A 24,011-nucleotide genomic window follows, 5' to 3' on the forward strand; every position below is an offset into this window, starting at 1 on the left:
CCCAAACACAACACACACCCACACCACACTACGCCAAGCCACACCACACACCCAAAGGTCTTGAAGCAAAGATCCGCCCCAGGGTCAGGCAGGTCCCAGCCAAGAGGACAGGACCAAGGAGGGGGGAAGGGAGCAGCGTGGGTTCCGCCCCTTCGCTTCCGGCTATGGGCTTTTGGGAGTTGTAGGCCGAATTTGCTCTGCCCTGCGTCGGGCGGAGGTGTGGGCCCTCGAGACAGGAACATGCGGCATGGATGCCGAAGGCTGCGGCTCTGGGGCTTGCCGTCGGCTAAACCGACCAGGGAAGCGCCTCAGTGCGGGAGCGTCGAAGCGTGTGTGCACGGCTTCCCGGGTAGAAAGCAACCAGAGAAGCCTCGGTGCTCGCGTTTGCCCGCGCGGCTAACGAGAGCTGGGGCGGGGGCGTGGCCTCGCGCGGGCTCTCGGACTCCGATTGGGTGAGCGTGCTTTGGTGGAGGGGCGTGGCCTCGCGCTTCCGGGAAAGCCCTGGGGGCGGGGCCGCGGCCACGGCCGTCAGTGTGTTGCGCTTGTGAGGGGCGTGGCCCGCGCGGAGCTCCCGGCGCTCGGAGGCCAGTGCGCAGGCGCTGGGGGCGTGGGTTGCGCTGTTGGTTTCGCGTGGTGGCGCAGCTGTGGCCGGAGGCGTTGCGTGGGTCGAACTCGCGGGGACGCAGGTGATGGGGAGCGTAAAGATAGGGGAGTCCGTGAGAGCGCGGGGCTACGCTGGGTCTGCGGCTGTGGGGCCAGTGGGCCTGGGGTTGGTAAGGTGGTCGGTGCGTGGGCGCAGTGGCGCCCATCGGGCCGCCCGCGGGTCGCGTCCTGGTCCCTGTGCGGGCGTGGGAGCCTGGTTAGTTGTTCGGGCTGGGAAGCCCGGAAGGCGGCGCAGAACCGTGGCCGGAGCTGATCAAGTGGATGGGAGGTGAAGTGGTCAGCACCTGCCTGGGGATTGCCGGGACGGTGAGACGTCACCAATGATACGTCATCGCCGACTGACGTCATCAAGACGAGATGACTGCAGACCCCTTTCTCGCAAAGCCTGAGCAGCGGGGCCAGGACCCGCGGATAGTGGGTCCTGGAGATGGGGTGGACTTCCCAGGCCCTAGCCAAGCACTTGTCTCACCTGGCCTGGCCTCTGCCCCTAGGTCGTGCCCTTCATAACGGGACGCCCTGGGGGATGCAGTTGGGGGGGGGGAGCAGAGAGCATCGGCACTCCCCCAGCTGGCCTTGCGTCTCTTCACAGGAGCCCTCAGAGTCCCACTGAATTTTCCCTGTCTGGTCACCGGCATCCTCCGCCCTGCAGAAACTGCCTGTTGTCTGGGCCCCGGGCTGGAGTGAGCAATGGAAGGTGATTGCATTCCCGTCCCGTTGTGGCCTGACAGATTGCCAGACTCCACAGCTCCAGACTGCATGAGTAAGCTTTCACCATGTGCCTCAGATGCCTGTGTGTGTGTGTGTGTGTGTGTGTGTGTGTGTGTGTGTGTGTGTTTCCAGTTGGGGCCCTTGGGACTATGGGACCCCTCCCAAGGCCAGTTGGCCTCTTCACATTTTTCTCTCCCAGCCCTGCTTACCAGTGTTCCGTCCTCCTGAGTGGCCTGACAGGATGCCTCCTGCACACAGGAAGTCCCGATCCAAGGTGGGTGGCCATTCCTTCAGGAACATCTCTGTCTCTCTGTCTCTCTGTCTGTCTGTCTGTCTCTCTCTCTCTCTCTCTCTCTCTCTCTCTCTCTCTCTCTCTCTCTCTCTCTCTCTCTCTCTCTCTGTTACTTAGAGATAAGAGTCGTACTGACTTTCCTGCTTGGGCTGGCTTTGAACAGTGATCCTCAGATCTCAGCCTCCCGAGTAGCTAGGATTACAGGTATGAGCCACTGGTACCCAGCTAACATCTCATTCTCATATGATGATGGGCCCCATTTGCTCTACTTCCAGATTCCTGTCTATGGGAGACCAAAACCACAGATATCAAGCCATGAGGTATACTAGCTTGCTATTATAGCATGCTTCACCACTGGAGATGACCAAATAATTGTCACAGAAGCCCCTGGGGCAGGTTTCCCCTGGATATTTGTGCTTTTATTCCTCTTCCTGCCACAGTCCTCCACGAACTCATCAGTTTAGAACAGCCGAGTGAGCCAGGGTCCAGGCCCAGTGTGGCTTATCTGGGTCCTCCATGTGGATCTCTCAGTGCTAAAGTCAAGGCATGGGTTGGCTCAGGTCTGTGTGGGTGTGGATTCTCTTCAAGGTTTGCCAGTTATTCATTTTGGTCTCACTTTTCACATGGGCCCCCCTTTCCATTTTCAGGACAGAGACAACAGCCAAGCCATCCATCTCAAGACTTAGTGTGGTCCTGGCTTTTTTGGTCATGGGGCTTGAACTCAGGGCTTTTGGGCTATCCCTGAGCTTTTCTGCTCAAGGCTAGCCCCCTACCACTTTGAGCCACAATGTCAATTCCAGTTTTCTGGTGGTTAATTGGAGATAAGCGTCTCATGGACTTTCCTGCCTGGGCTGGCTCAGCCTCCCCAGTAGCTAGGATTAAGGCATGAGCCACCAGTACCCATATCGGTTTAAAGTTTCCTTATGTGAGGGTCAGCTGGGGAGTTGCCTCAGTGACACCCACGAGGCATCCCCGTGCCTTGTGTGTGGCACTCACGTGCTGTCTGCAGAGCCTGTGGGGAGCTAGACTTCTTAGCCAGGGCTCAGCTCCTCTGTTGAGCAGCAGTGGCCCTACAGTAAGTCCTCTCACCCCTCTGGGCCCCTGTCCCATTTGCATTGCTGCTGTGACCCCATTGGCACAAGCTCCTCCAGTCAGGTGCTCAGAAAATACCAGGGATCCAGGTTGCTCTGGTTTTATGCAACATAGTGTTTTAGAACAGTTCTGTCACATGTGTTACATGTTAATGGGCCTGCCCTTTTGGCCTCCTGAATAATTCCTGTCATGTGCATTTTCTGTGTTTTGGACCACTGTGGCATTTTCTCTAGGCCATGGTGAATGGATGCGTGATTGTGCATTTCAGGCACCAGTGACATTTGGGGACTTGGCCGTACACTTCTCCCGGGAGGAGTGGGAGTGGCTGAGCCCCATGCAGAAGGATCTGTATGAAGATGTCATGTTGGAGAACTTCCGGAACCTGGTCTCTCTTGGTAAGGCCCTCCTCCCTGTCCACTCCAATGTGCCTTTCTTTCTTTTTAATGGTTCACATCTTTGTCAACAAGACTTTATATGCTAGACAAGTCACCCACAGGAGGAACACAATTGAATGTCCATGGCTGTGCCCTTATCACCATCATCTGCTTCAGAACCTGTTTATTACTCTCTGGAAACCTCTTGTCATTGTCACTACCTTCACTTCCCCCCCCCCCCCCCTGGTTCCTCTCCCACATCAGGCCTTGCTCTCTCACTCTCTCCAGATTTGCCTCTTCTGGGCTTTACATACTAGGTGGCTCCTTGCACTCAGCATGTGTTTGAGGTTTATGTCATAGCACATACTGGTATTTCATTCCTCTTCATTGCTGATGAAGTTACATTGTGTGTGATGTAACTCCCCTCGTTTATACTTTCATTAATTGATGGATGTTGGCTTTCCATTCTTAGGTACTGCTGAATATTCACATGCAAGTTTTTGTGTAGACATTGGCATACATGTCCCTTGGCTATATGAGTGGAAATATGGAAAATATGTAATTTTTTGAGGGCACCCACCCAAGTTTTGAGAGGGTTTAAAAGGTGGTGTTTAAAGAACTCCAGGCACTAATGTGACAGGTGGCATCTAGGGGGCAGCCTGTGCTGGGGCTAGGGAGGCAAAAGGATGAGTTGGGGTTGTTAGGATGTAGCGAAAGAGCCAAGTCTGGGTCTCTGGCTTGGGATTGGGAATTGGAGAAGGGGGGATGGGAGAAGGAGGGTGGGGGATGGAGTGTGTTGCCTGGCTTGTTTACACCTCTGAGGAGGAAATGAGACCAGTTCTGGGAGCAGGGGCCAAAAGAAAAGGGGATGGTGGAGCAGCCTTCAGGTGGGTGTGGGAGGACACTTCAGGGTCTGCAGAGCACTGCCTGGCATGGTGGGGTTTGGAGATGGTGAGCTTAATAGCCTACCCTGAGGTTAGTGCAGCTCATTGGGGGTAGAATCAAGTTCTTACCTGGCTGCCAGTTGTCTTACTGGTGCACAAGCAACACTTGAGAGGGTCCGGGAAGTAGGCATGTTGGTTTGTCATAAACACAGTGTCATCTTCAGCTGCCCTTCAGGGCACATGGCTCCTTTCATGCCCATGGTTACATCCTGGTGATGCAGGGCTTGGCTCTGACTTCTGAGGCACTAAGTCACAGTCAGCCTCATGTTTGTCCATCATGCAGGTCTGTGCTGTCGGAGGCCAAATGTGATTGCCTTACTGGAGAAGGGAAAGGCGCCCTGGATGGTAGAGCGGAGACGCTGCCGGGGTCCTGGTGAGTCTGGTCCTCTGCCTGCTGACATAGGACATTTTCTGTGCTGCTTGTATGCACAGAAATTCACCTCATACCTCCCAGAAGTAGGCAAGCCAGACAGAGGGACTGACAGACGCAGCCTTCCCGAGTCTCAGGTGCCACCTGGGTCCTATGCAGGGGAGGGGTAGGCTGTCTGTGGGAGCATTTATTAGGGTGCTAATTCCATTCCTGAAGTTCCACTGGGTGCCATGGTCAGTTTGGGAGTAAGGACTAGTCACAGAGCCAGCTGTGGAGCCCAGCCTCCCCTGTCCAGAAGCTCGCTCTACCTTGTCTCCCATGAACACCCCATCTCTGCTTTCCTTTCCCTCCCAGAGGTAGGTGTGGGTTTCTTAGATGACAACACTAAGGACCATGTTTCAATTTGTATCATTTTGTTGTTCCTGTAAAGATAATTAAAGTCTTCTCCTCCCAATCCTTTTAGCACTTTTCACAAATTTGCCTTTTCATTTTTAAAAATTAATTTAATTTTTCAGACTCACTTCTTTTGCAAATTCAGTCATGTATACTCAGTTATGTATATTTTGGTTGTATGTGTCAAGTTACTAGGGTTTGAGCTCAGGGCTTCAGGCCTTCTCAGCACTCATAACCACACCACACCTCCAGGCCTGTTGTTCACTGCTTATTTTCAGGATAGTGTCTCCCATCTGACTTGCCCTGGCACATGCGTGGTCGGTGATCCACCTACTTTAGGCTCCGTTCCGCATACTTGCTGGGATGATAGGTGTGTGCCAGTGCATCCAGCTCCCCTCTGTTGAGACCGTTTTATCACCCCAGTAGGATTCCTGGTGCTCATGCACAGTTAACCCCCATTTCCACCTTTAGTCCCAGGAACTGCTCATCTCTCTCTAGATTTGCATTCTATGTACAATTTGTTTTGTTTGTTTATTTAGGCCAGTCCTGGGGCTTGAACTCAGGGCCTGGGCGCAGTCCCTGAGCTTCTTTTGTTCAAGGCTGGCACTCTATCACTTGAGCCACAGGACCACGTCCAGCTTTTTTTTTATTTGGTAATGAGGAATCGAACCCAGGACTTCATGCATGCTAGGCAAGCAAGCACTCTGCCACTAGGCCACATTCCCAGCCCTGGATCTCTATACACATTTTGTATCGTAAATGTATCTAGTGGTAATCTATGGACTTTATGGTAGTATAATGTATAAAATTTATTCTTTCTTTTTGTCAGTTGTGGGGCTTGAACTCTGGTCCTGGGCACTGTCTCTGAGCTCTTCAGCTCAAGGCTAGTGCTCTACCACTTGAGCCATGTACCACTTCCAGTTTTCTGGTGGCTAATTGGAGATGAAAATCTCATGGACTTTCCTGTTCTGGCTGGCTTTAAACCTCGGTCCTCAGGTCTCAGCCTCTTGAGTAGCTAGGACTACAGGTATGAGCCACTTGCCCACGGCAAATTTTATTCCTTATTCTAAATACAAACTTGGTTTCAAGTTTCAAGGTCTCCTAAATTCCAGTTATTAAATATTTCTGTAAAGCCCGTTTATATTAGAGCCACAATAATACACTGAAAGTTATTGCTCTGGTAGGCACTGCCCTTAATGAGTAACTGATGAGGACCGCATTTATTCTTTGTTTTTATTTTTTACTTAAGTAGTTGTACAAAGGAGTTTCAATTCAACATGTGAATTTTGAGGACAATGCATCTTGATCAATGTCCTCCATCATTCTTGCCCACCTGGTGGCATGTATGGTATACAAGCTTCATTTTCCCAGCGCGGGAAAACAAACATTTAATTTATTGGTGTATTTCAGACTCAGGGTCTAAATGTGCGACCAAGAAGTTACCGCCAAAGGGGCCCAGCAAGGCTGGGCCACGCCTTCATCAGAAGCCAGGGTCTTGTCCGAGAAAGGGGCTGGCCAGGAGTCGGAGCTCAGACCGCAGTTCATCCCGGAGAAAGCCCCAGAGGGGGCCTGTGGGGAAGGGGACACTGGGGCGCCGGGGCCCCCGCGCTGCCCCGCCCTGCAGTGCGGGGCCTGCGGGAGAGGCTTCGGCCGGCTGGTATCCCTGCTGCTCCACCGGGGGCTGCACCAAGGGGAGCCAGGCTGGGGGTGCGACGCCTGCGGGGAGCGCTTCTCCAGGAGGACCACCCTCCTTCTCCATAGGAGAAGTCACAAGGGAAAGGCGTCTTCTGACCCCGGGAAGGCCTCGGGCCCAGGCCCGCCTCTCGGAGCTCACCGCTGGGTCTATGCGGAGCGTGCCCGCGGGCGCGGGCCCGGCGGGGAAGCCTTCCACCCCACGGTGTCCCGTGTTCGGCAGAGGGCAGCGCAGACGTGCAGTGCGCGTGCGCGAGGGCTCCGCCCGAAGTCAGCCCTGGCGCGCGCGCGCACTCCCGCCGTGGAGGCCGGCCGTCAGCGCCCCTCGGAGAATCCCTACCAGTGCGGAAGGTGCGGGCGGTCCTTCGGGGGCGTATCGGCCCTAGTGCTCCACCTGAGAGCTCACGCCTCAGGAAAGCCGCACGCGTGTGACCCGTGTGGGACGGGCTTCGGGCGGCTCTCCGCTCTCGTGGCGCGCACGCGGGCGCACCGCGCGGAGGGGCGGGGCCGGGGTCCAAACCCGCGCGCCGTCAGGGTGCCGCGCCCCGAGGACCACGGCCGGACTAGGAAGCGCCTGGAGTGCAAGGACTGCGGGAAGGTGTTTTCCAGAACCGCGAACCTGAAGATCCACCGGAACATCCACTCCGAAGAGAAGCCCTTCAAGTGCCCCAAGTGCTGCAAGGTGTTCGGGCGCCAGTCCTTCCTGGTGGAGCACCAGAGGATCCACACGGGGGAGAAGCCATACCAGTGCGAGGAGTGCGGGAAGGCCTTTAGCCACCGCATCTCGCTCACGCGGCACCGGCGGACCCACACGGAGGACCGGCCCTACGCATGCGCGCAGTGCGGGAAGGCCTTCAGCCAGAGCGCGCACCTGGCGCAGCACGAGCGCATCCACACCGGGGAACGGCCGTACTCGTGCCCGGCCTGCGGGAAGGCCTTCGGCCAGCGCACGTCCCTCATCCTGCATGAGCGCAGCCACACCGGCGAGCGGCCCTACCCGTGCCGCGAGTGCGGGAAGGCCTTCAGCAGCGGCTCGGACCTCATCCGGCACCAGAGGAGCCACTCCGCGGAGAAGCCCTACGAGTGCGGGGCGTGTGGCAAGGCGTACAGCCGCAGCTCGTCCCTCATCCGCCACCAGAGCAAGCACGCCGCGGAACAAGCCTAAGGGGCCTTCTCCCGCTGAGATCCAGGCTCGCCCGGGCGAAGCGGGAGCCGGGGAATGCGCAGTGCGCCTTGGCCTCTGCGGACCGCCCAGTGACGTGCAGCAACGTGGCTGGCGGTTTGACGAACATCTGCTGAGCACACACCGCTTCCCGCAGCTCTGCAACTCGAGGTCGGCCCCGCGGGGGGGGGGCGTGGGGATGTTGCGCGTGGGCTCGTGTGATTCCCTCCCCCCTCTTCCCCCCGTGAAGCGGGAAGAGCACACGAATCAGCCGGGGCACACTCAGGAGAGTGGCTCCGGCCTCGCCAACAGCACTTCCACTTCCAGTGCCGGCTTGGAGCCTTTCACCACCTGAACGACAGAACGGAACCGAGGCCCCCTTTGTGGATGGGGCCTGAGCCTGATCTACGCCACGTGAAGAAAGCCGAATCTTCCTCAACTAGATCTGTTTTCGTAGGAGAGATTTATTTCCTAGCAAAACAGGGTAAGGCTTTCTTTCACCTGACAGAAATGCATGGGTGGGAGTAAAGAGTGAGTCTCAGGTGCACAAACGCAGTGCTCGTGAACTTACCTCAGAGCAGGGAGAAAGATGACTTATTTTTTTTGAAAGTAAATGTTTTATATTTATATAAATAAACGTTGGTATTTTCATGGAATACGTGGTGTGCAGTGAGTGGTGGGATGTGTGTTGTGTGGCTTGAACATTTGTGTCACCCCAAAATTCATATGTGGGCGCCCCAGTGCCATGTCAGGCTGTCAGGATTAGGTGAGATGAGTATGGTGAGGCCTACTTAATGGGCTTGTTTTCCTGAGAGGAAGAGTCTGGAGAGCAGACCCTCTTTCTGCAACTTGAGTCCTTGCCAGATCCTGTCCAGGTTGACACCTGTATCTTGGACTTGCAGCTTCCAGAACTGTAAGAAGTCCATGTTTGCTATGTAACCTAATCTGAATTTTGTTGTAGCAGTGGAGCAGGCATGTGTCAGACAGTTGGATTCATACTGAGCTCTTTCCCTTTCAGCTGATGACCACGTGTAATAACTTCCAGCCCCTTTTTATCCTGTGTTACCTGTGTAAGAAATAAAATCAGAGTTCTCTTATGTAGACTGAACACAGGCTCTTCTGTGTAAGTTTTCTGCCAACTCTCCTTTTGAGAACACAACATGGGTTAGGTGATTTTGACTACCAGTGAGAAACAACTAATTGTTTGAGGTGCACTTGATGCAGGACAGTGTGACACACCAAACTTCCTAATGATACTTGTTGATCCAAGTCAGGAAAGTAAGCAAAAAAAATTACAACTTTGATCAGGTGAGTGAAAAAATGCTCGGATGCTCATGGAAAGACAGGTGTGTGTGTGTGTTGGTAGTGGGGCCTGAACTCCAGTTCTGGGTGCTGCCCCTTAGCTTTTTTGCTTAAGGATAAAGTTCTGTTCCTTGAGCCACAACTCCACATCTGGATTTTTGCTAGTTAATTGGAGATGAGTCTCATGGACTTTCTTGCCTGAGCTGGCTTCCACTCAAGATCCTCAGATCTCAGACTCCTGAGTAGCTAGGATTGCAGGTGTGAGCTACTGGCCACTCCACTGAGAAGCCTGTCTTCCCCTTCTACACACACCTCAACTCTCCTGCCCATTCATTCTCCCAGTGTCAGCTTTTACAGCATTCTGTCCCAGCATTCTCCCCTTCTCCAGGCACTTGGAAGCCTCCATTGTCTTAAACCTGCCGTCACTGAATTCCAAGATCAGATTCTCACAGACACATCACCCCTGTAATGGAAGACATCACTTCACAAAATGCGAGGCTTCCCTTGACCAGCAGTGTATGGTTTCATGGTGTTGCCAATGGTGAAGGCTGGAAGGGTCTGAGGGAGAGAGCTGAAGACCGTCTAGGGTTCCGGGTTCTCAGTACTGCCACAGAATTCCAAGACAGGGTAAGAAGCAGGGAGTGAATTTTATTACAGGGCTGAAGTGCAGGCTTCTCTCGAGCATGTCATGGACTTTCTGGTGGGTTTTCACTAATCTCAGGTCTTAACATTTATAAGGCCACATATGTGCTTTGTGTTAGGTCCTCTCCCTGAGGGCTCCATGTAGATGCCCCCACCTCATTAAGTCTCCACCCAGTTACCTGGATAACCTGCAGACCTGGAGGCAGTTACCTCCCCTTTCCCTGAGGTCACATCCTAATCCACCTGGCCACACCCCTTGCCCCTGCCCTAGATATAAAGCAGGGCTGGGTGGGGGTCGCTCTCTCTCCCTTCTCTCCGGCCATGGATCATCTTGGCCATAAAAACCTAACACTTTGTAGGTTGTTTCAGACTAGGGTGATTTGACAAGGAATATTTCATTTTTTGTCATGTCAGGATAAAATCCTGTTTTTCTTGTAAAATAATGCACCTTTTCATGGTTATTGCTTCATGTCTAGATACTGTATGGTTCATTGGTTCTCTTTGCCTGGGTCAGCCTCAGACTGTGAGTGCCCTACCTAGGGCTTCCTACATAGCTAGGATTATAGGAATGCACCACCACACATGACTAGAGTCCCAAACCCCAAAAGTTCATATGCATTGTTCAGGTTTAACGTTTTTGATACATTATAAATCCTTCCCTAGCTTCACTCTGCCAGACGGATGACAATCTCAGGTAAGCATTTGTAAAGGGCAAGAATCACTAAGGATCTGGGATTGATGTGTGTGTGTGTGTGTGTGTGTGTGTGTGCGCGCGCGTGTGCGCGCCCGCCCCAGTACTGGGGCTTGAACTTGGCCTGGGTGCTGTCCCTTAAGTTTTCTTGCTCAAGGCTAGCTTTTGTTCATTTGGGCCCACTTCTGGCTTTTTGCCAATTATGTAAGAGATACGCAGCTCACAGACTTCCCTGTCTCCTTTGTTTTCAGAATTCCACCTTCACATCTCAGCCTCTAGAATAGTTAGGATTATAGCGCTGGACCACTAGCATTTGCCTTTATTATTGTTTTCTGTAAGCCTCTCCTTTTCTCTCTCTGGGTGCTAGAGATTGAGACCCATCCCTTGGGCAAAGTACTCTACCACTGAGCCCCAGCTCCAGCCCTGCAATCAATTTGTCACATTCTGAGATGCTGCCACTTGTTCTTCCCATTCAGTTTTGGTAAAGAGGATTTCTGTATGTCAGGGCCACTGACATACAGTGGTCCCTCCTTTAGGGTTTGTCCTTGGCAGCTATCCTAATCTGAGAAGGTCATGTCCTTCCCTAATCCTATTATGCCCCACCCCCTTGCTTTGGCCCTGCATTCTTATCTCTAAGTATTTAAGCTTGAATGATAAATCTTTCTTTAGATTCAGGGAGCTCAGAACATCCCCGGGCCTTCATGACTCCCAGTCTTAGTCCTTGGTTCTGTGAATATCAGTCTAAAAAGAACTATAGGAAGACAATAAAAGAAAGAAAAGACACAGAGAAAGAAAGGGGGGGGCGTGGTGAGAGGCCCAGGAAGACAAATTCCAGAAACTCGTACCTCCAAGAAACCAGCAAAAAGCCAGATGTGATTGAAGTGGTCAAGTGCTGGCCTTAAGCAATAAAGGTAAATAAGAATGTGAGGCCCTGATTTGTAGCCTCAGTCCTGGCACACACAAGAATGATACTGGGACACCAGTCAAGGTGCCCCATTGTGCTTCCAGTTGTGCCTTTTTTTTTTTTGCCATCTAGGGCTTGGACTCAGGGCCTGAGCACTGTCCCTTTTTGCTCAAGGCTAGCACTCTACCACTTGAGCTATAGTGCCCAATTCTGGCTTTTTCTGTGTATGTTGTGCTAAGAAATGGAACCCAGGGCTTCAAGCATGCCACTTTTTGCACTTTTTGTGTGTCTGCTTCCTTGTGGTCCTTTGTATACTGTGTGGTCTTATTTTACATATATATATTTATTTTTATTTTTATTTTTTGCCAGTCCTGGGGCTTGGACTCGGCCTGAGCACTGTCCTTGGCTTCGTTTTGCTCAAGGCTAGCACTCTACCACTGGAGCCACAGCACCACTTCCAGCTTTTTTTTTCCTGTTTATGTGGTGCTGAGGAATTGAACCCAGGCCTTCATGCATGCCAGGCAAGCTCTCTACTGCTGAGCCATATTCCCAGCCTTTTACATTAATATTTGAGTTGTTACTTTATGCTAGGCACTCTGCTGAGTAATTTACATGCACTATTTTATTTTTCCCATTAACTTTTGAGGTAGTACCATTACTTTTCCCATAGTATAAATAAGACTAAGGTTTCTAAAGGACAAAATGCTTCCCCAGAATTAGGGCTAGAAAATGGTAGAGCAAGGATTGGAACTCAGGTCTATTGGATGCCTAAATAAACTCTTGATTCTGGGTAATTATCTAGACAATGAGATGGGAAATGACACGAAGTCTTTGGGAAATAGACCCAGGTATTTGGTGGGTATGGAGGCCTTCCAGACTATTTTGAGGATATGTGCTTCATCCTAAGAACTATTGTTGTCAAGTGAGGGATTTTAATGAGGGGGAAATGATATAACCAAAAGATGAGTTTAGTTAAAATGTGGGCAGATGACAGAGGCAAGGACACCAATTCTGAAGCTGCCTGCACATTGTGTGTTGAACAGATGAATGTGTGTTGGACAAGGATGATGAAATGGATCAAATGAGTGGGATTCCAGATAGGTTTACGAGATAAAGCCTACAGCTCTTGGCAACTGGCTGGATGTGGAGGGTGAAGGAGAGGAGAGTGTCAGGAATGACTCCATCATATGAATTTTCTCATGATGAGCAAGGTGTGCACGCTGCCTGAAAGATTTCCTGCAGTCCTTGCATTCATAAGGTTTTTCTCCTGTGTGGATTCTTTGGTGCAGGGTCAGGGAGCCACTGTAGCTGAAGGCTTTCCCACACACATTGCATTCGTATGGCTTCTCTCCAGTGTGGATTCTCTGGTGCTGAGCTAGACCTGCATTCTGGCTAAATGTTTTCCTACATTCCTTGCACATAAAAGGTTTTTCTCCAGTGTGACTTCTCTGATGTTGCGTGAGTGATGAGCTGTTGCTGAAGGCTTTCCCACACTGGGTGCATTCGTAGGGTTTCTCTCCAGTGTGGACCCTCTGGTGTTGATCAAGGTATGCGACTTGGCTGAAGGCCTTCCTACATACCTTGCATTCATACGGTTTCTCTCCAGTGTGAACTCTGTGATGCTGGGCCAAGTGTGCATACTGACTGAAAGATTTCTGACATTCCTTACACTCGTATGGTCTCTCCCCAGTATGAATTCTTTGATGCACAATTAGGTATCCACGATGGCTGAAGGCTTTTGCACACACATTACACACAAATGGTTTCTCTCCTGTATGAATTCGCTGGTGCTGAGCGAGAAATGAGCCGTTACTAAAGGCCTTTCCGCATTCAGTGCATTCGAATGGCCTCTCTCCAGTGTGGACCCGCTGATGTTGAGTTAGGTGTGCAACCTGGCTGAAGGCCTTTTTACACTCAATGCACTGGTAAGGCTTTTCTCCAGTATGAACTCTCTGGTGTTGAGCAAGGTGTGCATTCTGGCTGAAGGCCTTCCTACACTCTTTACACTCATAGGGCTTCTCCCCCGTGTGTGTTCTCTTGTGCTGTGCCAGGTTTGCACTTTGGCTGAAGGATTTTCCACATTCAACACATGCGTAGGGCTTCTCTCCGGTGTGGATTCTCTGGTGCAGTGTGAGCGAGGAGCTCTGGTTGAAGACTTTGTCACACTCGGTACACTTCAAAAGTCTCTGTTCCACGCAGACTTTTTTAAGCTTCCTGTCACTAGACCTTTTCTGAGAACTTCTCTCTCTTGGCTCCTGCTTGTGTACTCTTTGTTTCCTGGGGAAGTGCTGTTGAGTGTCTGGAACTGCACCCTGACGGAATGCTTGCCAAGGTGGATGACACCCTGTACTCCTGTCTTCAGGGAGGATGTCTTTATGAGTGACCATCAAGTGACTAAGGTGTACCTGCTGGTTCCCCAGCTTGTCTTCAAACAAGTCCTGACTTTCACAGTCTTCTTTCAAATTGAGACAATCCAGGCTGTGCTGAAGGTGGCTCCTTCCCACTGTGACTACCTTAGTGGATTCTTCATAGATGTCTTGCTTTGATGAAAATTCACTGGTCTTAAATACATACTCCCAATCTAAAAGATACCAAGGAAACAAATGCCACTTGTATTTATTTGTCATAGAGAACTTCCAAAACAAAAAATAAGAGAAAAAACAAATGTCACTTCACAATTGATCTCAAAAACTACAATGGCTTCACGAACAACAACAGAAAATCTTGATGGTCCTGGGTTTGAACTCAGCATTCTGGGCTGGCTAGATAGGAGCTCTACCACTTGAATCACACCTCTATCTCTGAAACAAGACTGAACCAAACTGCTTGCTTTTTCTAACATAGCCCAGGTGTGGTCTGTGTTCATCTTTCTTGTGTTAAGCACATCACCCCCTTTTTGCCAGTCCTGGGGCTTGAGCTGAGGGCCTGGATGCTGTCCCTGAGCTTTAGCTTAAAGCTAGTGCCACTTCTGTTTTGTTTTGTTTTCTGTTTATGTGGTACTGAGAAATCAAACCTAGGGCTTCATGCATGCTAGACAAGCACTTTACCACTAAGCCACATTCCCAGCCCACCTCCTTCTTTTAAAGTTTTTTTCTCACTTTGTTGCTCTGACTGGATTTTATCTCTTCTCTTTTATCTTTTATCTTCTTTTGGCTGCTTTTTTTGTGGAGGTGGTACTTGAACTCAGGGCCTGGGCGCTGTCGCTGTCGCTGTCCTTGAGCTTTATCAATCAAGGCTAGTGTTCTACCACTTGAGCCATAGAACCACTTCTGGTTTTCTGAGGGTCAAGCCTGAATTGGCTTGGGACCTGGGGCCTCACATCCCAGCCTCCTCAGTAGCTAGGATTACAGACTGTGAGCCACTGGCACCTGACTGTATGTTTTTAAAACAATATTAATTCACTTACTAGCTTTTCAGTGTTTTTTTGTTTTGTTTGTTTGTTTTGCCAATCCTGGGGCTTGGACTCAGAGCCTGAGCACTGTCCCTGGCTTCTTTTTGCTCAAGGTTAGCACTCTACCACTTGAGCCACAGTGCCACTTCTGGCTTTTTCTATATATGTGGTGCTGAGGAATCGAACCCAGGGCTTCATGCATGCAAGGCAAGCACTCTACCACTAGGTCATATTCCCAGCCCCTTAGGTTTTTTTTTTTTTTTTGGCCAGTCCTGGGCCTTGGACTCAGGGCCTGAGCGTTGTCCCTGGCTTCCTTTTGCTCAAGGCTAGCACTCTGCCACTTGAGCCACAGCACCACTTCTGGCCATTTTCTGTATATGTGGTGCTGGGGAATCGAACCCAGGGCCTCATGTATACGAGGCAAGCTCTCTTGCCACTAGGCCACATCCCCAGCCCCTTAGGTATTTTTTTTTAACATAGTATTTCCAGTAGCTGCTGTTGATTAGTAGTCCTTAAAATATGGCTTTAAACCAACAGTTTCTCCCAGGAACTCATCAGAAATGCTTGTGATCAGCCCTCAGTTCAGACTTAATCAGAAATCTACATAGGGCTCAGTAGTTGTATTTTAACAAGTTCTCCGTGTAATTCTGATAGACTAAAATTTGAGAATCATGGCTGCAATGACTATAATGTATATCCATAAATTTTCAGTCTAGTGAGACTATATACCCTTTCCAGTCAGATGAGAATAATAGGAATGTGTACTCTTAGGAATGGAACAATAAATAAAAATAGTAAAACAAAGATGGGAACAAAATAAACTTATCTGTGCTTATTTATTCAGCTTTGTACATGAAATGCTAGCTATTGTAGCATATTAAAAGAAAGAAGATAAGGAAGGAAACAATAAAACTCTTTGCAGGTGGTATGATAATGCAAAACAGTCCCACAAAACAATTACTGAAATGTCCTAAGACTGAAAGTTAATATGAACATCAGACTTCATTTTCTGCATACTAGCTTTAATCTTCTGGGAAATGGAATTTAAAAGTTCAACTTATAATAGCACCTAAAAAGCATAAAAGGGTCAGGAAAAAAGTTTTTACACAAGAATACCACGCTGGATACTACAAAACATTCTCAAGAGAAATTAATAAAAATGATACTAAATGGCTTGGAGCTGGGAATGTGGCTTAGTGGCAAGAGTGCTTGCCTCGTATACATGAAGCCCTGGGTTCCGTTCCTCAGCACCACATATATAGAAAAAGCCAGAAGTGGCACTGTGGCTCAAGTGGCAGAGTGCTAGCCTTGAGCAAAAAGAAGCCAGGGACAGTGCTCAGGCCCTGAGTTCAGCCCCAGACTGGCAAAAAAAAAAAAAAAAGATAATAAATGGCTTATTAAACCACATTCATGAATTAGAAGAATTAATGTTGTTAAAATAGCAATTCTGCCTCCAAACTGATGTGAAGTTAAATGCAGTGCCAACTAAGAACAGCTTTCTGAGTAGAAATTTTCAAATCTGTTTTAAAATTTATGTGAAGTGCACATGACCCAAAATAAAATAGTCAAGGCAGCAGGCTCTAGTGGTTCAGGCCTGTAATCCTAGCTACTCAGGAGGCTGAGATCAGGATTACCACTAGAAGCCAGCCCCAGCAGGAAAATCTGTGAGACTCTGAACTAACTCGTGTGAAAGTAGTTTACAATTATAGAAGGGAAATAGCAGTAAGAAAACCACTAAATGCAAGGATCAACAGGAGAAGCAACAGAGCTGGAGATAAACAAACAGGAAAATTCATAGTCTGTACCAAGAGAAAAATAACTAACAGAATAAGCTCTCATTTCAGTCATGTGAGGAATAAAATAAACAAGAAAGTCAGAGGAAAGAAATAAATGAGAAAAGCAAAGACAGAATTGATTAAAAGAATTGTAATACATCCTGAACCTTGAAAAATACACAAGACTAATGAATAGCAACCTAATAAATTCTTTTCAAAATAGTACATATATAAAATAAGAAACAAAAATATCTAGTAGGGATATAAAGAAAATAACAAAGAAGAGATTATTCTGCTTCAATGCACAGAAATAAACTTCCTACTACTGTAGATGAGAATCTAAAAACTTACTTAGAATAACCAAGATGTGTAGATTTTTTTTTTTTTGCCAGTCATGGAGCTTGAACTCAAGGCCTGAGCACTGTCCCTGGCTTCTTTTTGCTCAAGGCTAGTGCTCTACCACTTGAGCCACACTGCCACTTCTGGCTTTTTCCATATATGTCGTGTTAAGGAATTGAACCCAGTGCTTCCTGTATACGAGGCAAGCACTCTACCACTAGGCCATATTCCCAACCCTTTTTTTCCTTTTTGACAGTGCTGATTTTTAAGTCTAGAGCCTTGCACTTGCTAGGCAGATGCTCTACCCTTCAAAGAAGGACCCCATCCTTTTTTGTTTCAGTTATTTTTTAGATAGTGTCTTGCACTGTTTACTCAGACCCTTCTACTCATCCCTCCTTATAGATGAGACTGCAGGTGGGTACCACCATACCAGGTCCCCAAAATGTGTAAGACCTAAGCAGAAAAACACTGCAAAGGCAGTTTACTAGAGGACGCTGAAAACATTGTTTATTTTCTTTTTTTCTTTTTTCTTTTTTGGTTGGGTCATGGACTCTGATAACATTGTTTTTCTTTTTTTTTGGTCGAGTCATGGGGCCAGTGCTCTGTCCCTGAACTTTTTCACTCAAGGCTAGTAGATCACCCCTTCAGCCCCAGCACTACTTCCTGTTTTCTTGTGGCTAATTGGAAATCACAGTCTCGTGGACTTGATGGCCAGGGCTGGCTTGGAACTGCGATCCTGAGGTCTCTGCCTCCTGAGCAGTTAGGATGACAGGTGTGAGCCACCTGCGCCAGCAACATTGTCTGATTCTACACAAATACCTCAGCACTGGCTTTACTGCTCAACTGCTTAAGACAGACACCTCATCCAACTGAAGCCACACCTCTGGGCCAGACTTTCTCCTGAGCTCCATCAGCCAACCCGCTTGCAAGATGCATCACTACACCTGGCATTCTTGACAGCGCATGAAAACAGGTCTCCCTTGTCCACAGCCAAGCCTATCTTTCCTCATGCCAACTTACTTTCTTCTCACTATTTCTATTGAATGCTGTCCCCTTCCAGTTTCCCAAACAGGAAAACAGCACAGGAAGTGCTTTCCTTTCTCTGTTCTGGCTTCTTAACCTCTGGATAGTCCTTAGACATTAGGAGAATCCCAGTGAGAGGTCCAGAGAGTTCACACACTCCTCCTTCAGTCTAAAAGGAATGAAGGACGCAAAAGGAAATAAGGTCCGGAAATTAAAAAGGAATTGGATGTGCAAAAGTTGTGGGTTTTTTTGTTTTTGTTTTTGTTTTGGGGGGGTTAGTTTAGTACAAACAGAAGCTGTGGTATTTGGACTCAGAGAAGGGGAAAATGGTTTTGCGGAGTGGATGGTACATTCGAGGACAGAGTGGGCAGGGTGGGGAGTGAGTGGCCTGTGAGCACATAGTGGATGAGGGCGCGTGCTGACCAGGCCTCCGGGGTTCTTCCAGGCCTGAGCCTCCAACCAAAGCTACCCAGGTAAAAGCACAGGTGTGAGCACAGCTCAGCAGGTCCTGGTGTGGGTGGGGGGCCCTCCCTCCCTGCCCTGTCACTCACCATGGCTTGCGCCCTTGGACCCCTTCTTCCGTGACCTCCAGGGTTCTTTTCCTTGTTCCAGTAGTGTGATCACATCGGGCTTACAAACAGAAATTCCTGCTGGCAAGAAATAAAAGAGAACTCAGCCTGGACTGGAAGCCGTCTCAAGTGCCTCAGCCCCCAAGAGATAGGGGGCTCTGGAGACTCAAGGAAGTGTGCTGGAAGAATGGAGAGGGTAAAGGAACAGGAATCACCCAAGGAAGCCACAAAGGCAGCAAAACGCAATCTGTTTGGGAGAACACAGAAAAATATTTCAAAATAATTTTTTTTTTTTGCCAGTCCTAGGGCTTGGATTCAGGGCCTGAGCACTGTCCCAGAGCTTCTTTTGCTCAAGGCTAGCACTCTGCCACTTGAGCCTCAACACCATTTCTGGCCTTTTCTGTTTATATAGTACTAAGGCATCAAACCCAGGGCTTCATGCATGCTAGGCAAGCACTCTACCACGAAGCTATATTCTCAGCCCTCAAAATGTTTTTGAAATGGGATATGAAATGGGAAATGCTGTATTCTCTAGGCTGACACTGAACTCCTGGATTCAAGCAATCCTGCCTCAACCTTTTGAGTAGATGGGGCTACAGGTGTGTGCCACTACAGCAGAGAAATTTAGCAATGCCCGTTAGGAGCGTTCCAGACATTTCACTGGAACACAGATGCTCGGTGGTTGGGCCTCCCTCACCCAGGACTCAAGGACAGAGGAAGAAGGGCTCCTCAGGCAGGGTGTGGCCTCCCTCACCCAGGGACACCAGGATCCTGTAGTTGTCCAGCATCACCCCCCTGTACAGGCTCCTCTGCGCGGGGTTCAGACATTCCCACTCCGCTTGGGTGAAGTTCACAGACACATCCCCAAATGTCACCAAGTCCTGAAACAACAGAAGCGCATTGTTGCTCCACCAGCGTCCACACCCACACATGGACCTCGGTTAAGAGTGAGGGTCAACTTGTCTACTCTTTACAAGAAAAATGCTGTGTGCAGCACACATTTCTAGCTATATGTTTTGTTTTGAGATGGGCCCTCTTATATAATCCCAGACAAGTATTGAGCTTACATTCCTCCAGCCTCCTGTCCCAGACTCCCAAATGCTGGAATGACAGATGTGTTCTACCATGCCAGACCATGCATACATGAGAGGCATGAGAGAGGCATGTGCAGCTATTGCTGGACAGTATTTGTCCTTGTTCTGATATTGCATAGAAAGTATGCAATGGCAGAGACTATCTCCACTGGTGGAGAAAGGATAAATAGCACATTGCACAATGACCAACAGTATCACACCCTGAGTAATAACCCATCAAACAGAAATAATAGGTGACTCAGACCAAAGTCCAGAGGCTCTCCATTTTCTACCACTCTCACATCCTCACCATCAGCACCTACATCACTTGGCCCATGTGACCTAGCCTGTAACTGGTGATGTGGATATCAGGAGGATGAGCAACTGGGACAAGATATCATCTTCTTGCCATTAGCATTGTGTGAACTTAAATCTGCTCTCTCCAGTGTGTGATTAGCTACACATGTGGCCGTGCGAATGTGGGTGGCTTGGTATTCAAATCTAGCCTCTCTGTCAGCCACCACAGCACATCCAGGGCTGACCGGGCAGAGACAGGACAGCCAGCATCAGATTTCTGAATCTGGCTCACCTTCCTCTTTGCACTTAATCTAGCAGTTTATGGCTTTTACATTTAACCCACAGAACCTCTGGAGTGTGAGAAAAAAATTTTTTCCAAGTAACATGTCCACCTGACTGATTTTAAGTTGTACCAATCCATAATCATAAGGCAAGCAAGCCCGTAGACCCTCAATTCCATGAAGAAGGGACACTCTATCTTTATTTACCACAGCACTTAGCAAAGACTTCAATTAATGAAGTAATGTTTGCCATTCTTTTTTTTTTTTTTTTGTCAGTCCTGGGGTTTGAACTAAGGACCTAGGCACTGTCTCTGAGCTTCTTTTGCTCAAGGCTAATACTCTACCACTTGAGCCATAGCCCCACTTCTGGCTTTTTCTGTTTATGTGGTACTGAGGAATCAAACTGAGGGCTTTCTGCATGCTAGGCAAGCACTCTACCACTAAGCCATGTTCTCAGCCCTTATAGGATTCTTTTTTGGGCTGGGAATATGGCCTAATGGTAAAGTGCTTGCCTCACATGCATGAAGTCTAGGGTTTGATTCCTCAGCACCACATATGTAGAAAAGGCCAAAAGTGGTGCTGTGGCTCAAGTGGTAGAGTGCTAGCCTTGAGCAAAAAGAAGCCAGGGATAGTGCCCAGGCCCTGAGTCCAAAACCCAGGACTGGCACAAACAAAAGAAAAAAAAAGAATCCTTTTTTTGTTGTTTGTTTGCTTTTCATTTGTTATTCCTTCTGGCTCCCATTTCCCACTGTTTATTGTTTTAGTTATTAGAGATTTTTGTCATTTCTAAAAATATAGATTCAAATGCTTCCTTCATTAATTTCTTTTCCAAAAAGTCACCTACTTTTCTACATTAAGTCTACTAAGATTACCTTGATTAATCAGAATAACGTAGCTGGGGCCTGCTATCAACTCAGGACGGACCTAAGTGAGACCTCACTGGTCCCAGTCAGGCCTCGCAGCACACAGAACATTTAGGAACACCTTTCCCTCCCGGTCCCCCTCCCCCACTTAGCTGACTCAAATGTCTCATCCAAGACTCCCTGGACAGGAGTCCTGGCCATATGCCCTCTGTGACTAACACTGCCCATAGCCCATCTGGCTCACCCCAAGTTCAGTGAAGGCCATGCCATATCCTACCATGGGCGCCATTCTTAAGAACTCCTCACATCCAGCCCACAGGAGGGGCTGAACTGTTTCTTGGGAAAAGATGAAAACTACTAAGGAAAGGGAGGCTTTGGGGACTTTTTTTTTTCTTTGCTGGAATGGAGAACATGAGGAGCAAGTCAATACAGAAACAGATTTTGTTAGGCTGGGGAATTATGGAGGAAAACAAAAAAAAATGTTTGTTTAAATCTGAAAAATGCGACAGCGCTTCTTTACCTTGGACATGGCTTTAAGATTTTAAGCGTGTGTGACAGCTCTCCTGCCCTCCTTTAAGCTCCTCTCCGAGAGAAGGGCGGTGTCCTGAGGAAATAGCTGGTTAAGGAGAAAGAAACCATGGATGCCAGGCCTGCCCCGCAGTGCCTGGGATCACCAGCCCGGAAACCTGCCATTCCTTCTCCACCAGCCAGGTAGGCTAGAACGTTACAATGCTTTTCCCCCATGTACTCTGTATCTTAAGAATACAATACACCTTTTGTGCCTATGTTCTCTCCTCATTTGTGATTATCAAACTACAAAAGCAATTACAGAACAGCACTACCAGGTAAGGCTTTCCATCTATTTTAATTACCCAAGGTAATACATTTTATCAGGATAATAAATAACCAGGATAAGGAGAAGTCAAGTCTGGAAGGTCCCCATTCTTCTAAAGGACGAGGGCTGAGGCTGCCAAGCAGCTCCCTCTGAGGCACCAATGTGAGCACCAGAGCAACCACGAGGTCTGGGGACACAGGAGCAGATTAGGGCCCCCAGCTACTGCATCTGGAAAACTCGACTTTTCTGAACAATTTCCTCAGGAGAGGGAGCCAAAAGGAAGCACAGGCTGTGTGTGAATGGATGGTCACTGGAACCACTTAGTCATGAGCTTTTCCCCTGCTAGGCTTCACTACCTTGAAGAATAAAGCATTTGACAAGTTGTATGCAGAATACCATGTCTCACACCTGTCAACAGAGCAACTTGGAAGGTGGGCATGCAGGGTTTTGGTTTGAGGACTGACTAGGCAAAAAAAAAAAAAAAAAAAGTCAGCGAGATCCCATCTCAATGAACAAACTAGGCATGGTGGTACATGGCAGTAACTCCACCTACAAAGGAGGGATAGGCAGTAGGATTATGGTTACAGGCAGGCCAAGCCCAAACTCAAGAGACCATATCTGAAAAATAAGAAAAGCAAAAAGGACTGGAGATGTGGCTCAAGTGGCTGCCTCACGGGTGCAAGGCCCTGCATTAAAACTCCAGTCCTGCCAACACACATGCACACGGAGTGGTGCAACTTAGTGGTAAGAAGATCTGAGTATGCCAGGTGCCAAGTGGCTCACACCTGTAATCCTAGCTCCTCAGGAGGCTGAGATCTGAGGATTGCTGTTAAAAGCCAGCCCCGGCAGAAAAGTCCCCGTGAGACTCGTTATCTCCAATAAACCACTTAAAACCCAGAAGTAGAGCTGTGGCTTAAAGTGGCAGAGCGCTAGCCTTAAGCAAAAGTCCTCAGGAAGAGTGCCCAGGCCCTGAGTTCAAGCCCCACTACTGACACACACACAAAAGCTCTGAATCAAAGAACTCAAATGCCAGAAACACTCAGTCTACCATTCCTTCCATTTACTCTTCACACAGCTGCCATCAGTCTCTTGGTGTCACATTCTCAAATGCTGTCACAATCTTCAGAGGGTCACACACAGTGGCATTATCTCGCAGTCACAGTGTCAACAATCCACATGCTGTCACAGGCCTGATGGCAGGGACTTACTGTTAGTATCACATGGTCCTCCTCAATGTCACTGTCACAGGCCTGGCTGCTGACACAGGTGTGATCTCACACTGTCACAGTCCCCACACTGTCACACTGTCAGTTACACACACATAATCACATAGTCACATGCTGTCACTGTCACCATTACATTGTCACATAGTCACATACCATCACACAGTCACATACAATCAGTCACACACTGTCACACAGTCACTACCCTCACCCTCACCTGTCTCATGCTGTCACCACCCTCCATGATGTCACACACTATCACACACTGTTACTGTCAGTCACACAGTCACTGCCCCCCAAATGCTGTCACATACACCGTCAGTCACACAGTCACACACTGTCACACAGTCGCAGTCACGCTGTTGCTCACACACTGTCACAGTCATAGTCATTGTCAGTCACACAGTTACTGTTACACACTGTCATATTGTCAGTTGCACATCTGTCCCTGTCACATCGCATGCTGTCACACATGCTCACACTATCAGTCACACACCATGACTTCAGACACACAGTCACACTGTCATTCGCAGTCACCCTCCACGCTGTCACACATGGTCCCACTGTCAGTCACACACAAAGTCACTGTCAGTCACAGCCACCTCCTCCCATCCTGTCAGTCACATTATCACGCTGTCACACACAGCCACCCCCCACGCTGTCACACACATTCCCACATTGTCACGCGGGTCTCCCATGGCCACATACGCGGTGGCCCGGCCGCCGCTGCTCATCTCAGGATGCCCTCCGCTCCTGCAGTCCTCACCGCCTCCGCGGTCAGGTCAGGTCAGGCCGGGTCCCTGGGCGCGGCCACGCGGGCCAAGCTGGGCAGCGGCTGGGGCTCCCGCCGTCAGCCGCTCACAAAGGCGCCCACCTCTCCCCCGGGGTCGCGCCGGTGGCTGGGCTCCGTACACGCACGGGCCGCTGGGAACTGAAGTCCACCGGCGCCACCATCGCGCAGAGAACGCTGGGAGCTGTCACCGGAGCCGCGCATGCCCCCCCCCCCCCCCCCCCCCCCCCCCGCTGCTGGCTATACTGGGTGGACTGGAAGGAGCCCCTTTGCATCTTCACCACCACGTCACAGACGCTGCGGCGCTGGGATTGAACCTCAGG

At 49.4% G+C, this 24,011-nt stretch overlaps 2 protein-coding genes across 4 annotated transcripts; one reads left to right on the forward strand and one right to left on the reverse strand.

The window, feature by feature from the left end:
• Positions 1-215: 215 nt before the first annotated feature.
• Znf667 (zinc finger protein 667) lies at positions 216-7,837 on the forward strand. The gene is given in 6 exon segments (XM_048329301.1): positions 216-1,423; positions 1,571-1,645; positions 3,024-3,150; positions 4,357-4,446; positions 6,247-6,447; positions 6,450-7,837. Coding segments are annotated over 5 exon segments (1,695 nt in total). The 5' UTR covers positions 216-1,423; positions 1,571-1,612; the 3' UTR covers positions 7,694-7,837.
• Positions 7,838-11,804: 3,967 nt separating this feature from the next.
• Positions 11,805-23,742, reverse strand: Znf583 (zinc finger protein 583). Of its 3 annotated transcripts, none has more exons than XM_048329299.1 (5): positions 23,607-23,742; positions 21,361-21,456; positions 19,081-19,207; positions 18,309-18,407; positions 11,805-13,810 (listed from the first exon to the last, which is right to left on the reverse strand). In XM_048329299.1, exons 2-5 carry the CDS (start codon positions 21,367-21,369, stop codon positions 12,333-12,335), a joined length of 1,713 nt encoding a protein of 570 aa, XP_048185256.1. In that variant the 5' UTR covers positions 21,370-21,456; positions 23,607-23,742; the 3' UTR covers positions 11,805-12,332. The 3 variants fall into 3 exon arrangements, with proteins under 3 accessions (XP_048185256.1, XP_048185257.1, XP_048185255.1); XM_048329300.1 differs by having other exon boundaries at positions 21,361-21,444; positions 23,607-23,644; XM_048329298.1 differs by lacking the exon at positions 23,607-23,742 and having other exon boundaries at positions 21,361-21,529.
• Positions 23,743-24,011: the final 269 nt, after the last annotated feature.

This window comes from Perognathus longimembris, chromosome 20 (genome assembly GCF_023159225.1).
Source record: "Perognathus longimembris pacificus isolate PPM17 chromosome 20, ASM2315922v1, whole genome shotgun sequence".
Lineage (NCBI taxonomy): Eukaryota > Metazoa > Chordata > Mammalia > Rodentia > Heteromyidae > Perognathus > Perognathus longimembris.

Coding starts and splice junctions, on each gene's coding strand:
- Znf583 (XM_048329299.1), bottom strand. Junction 18,408..19,080: donor CAGGATCCTGGTGTCCCTGG/GTGAGGGAGGCC, acceptor ATTTCTTGCCAG/CAGGAATTTCTGTTTGTAAG. Junction 13,811..18,308: donor GTCCAAGGGCGCAAGCCATG/GTGAGTGACAGG, acceptor GGTATCTTTTAG/ATTGGGAGTATGTATTTAAG.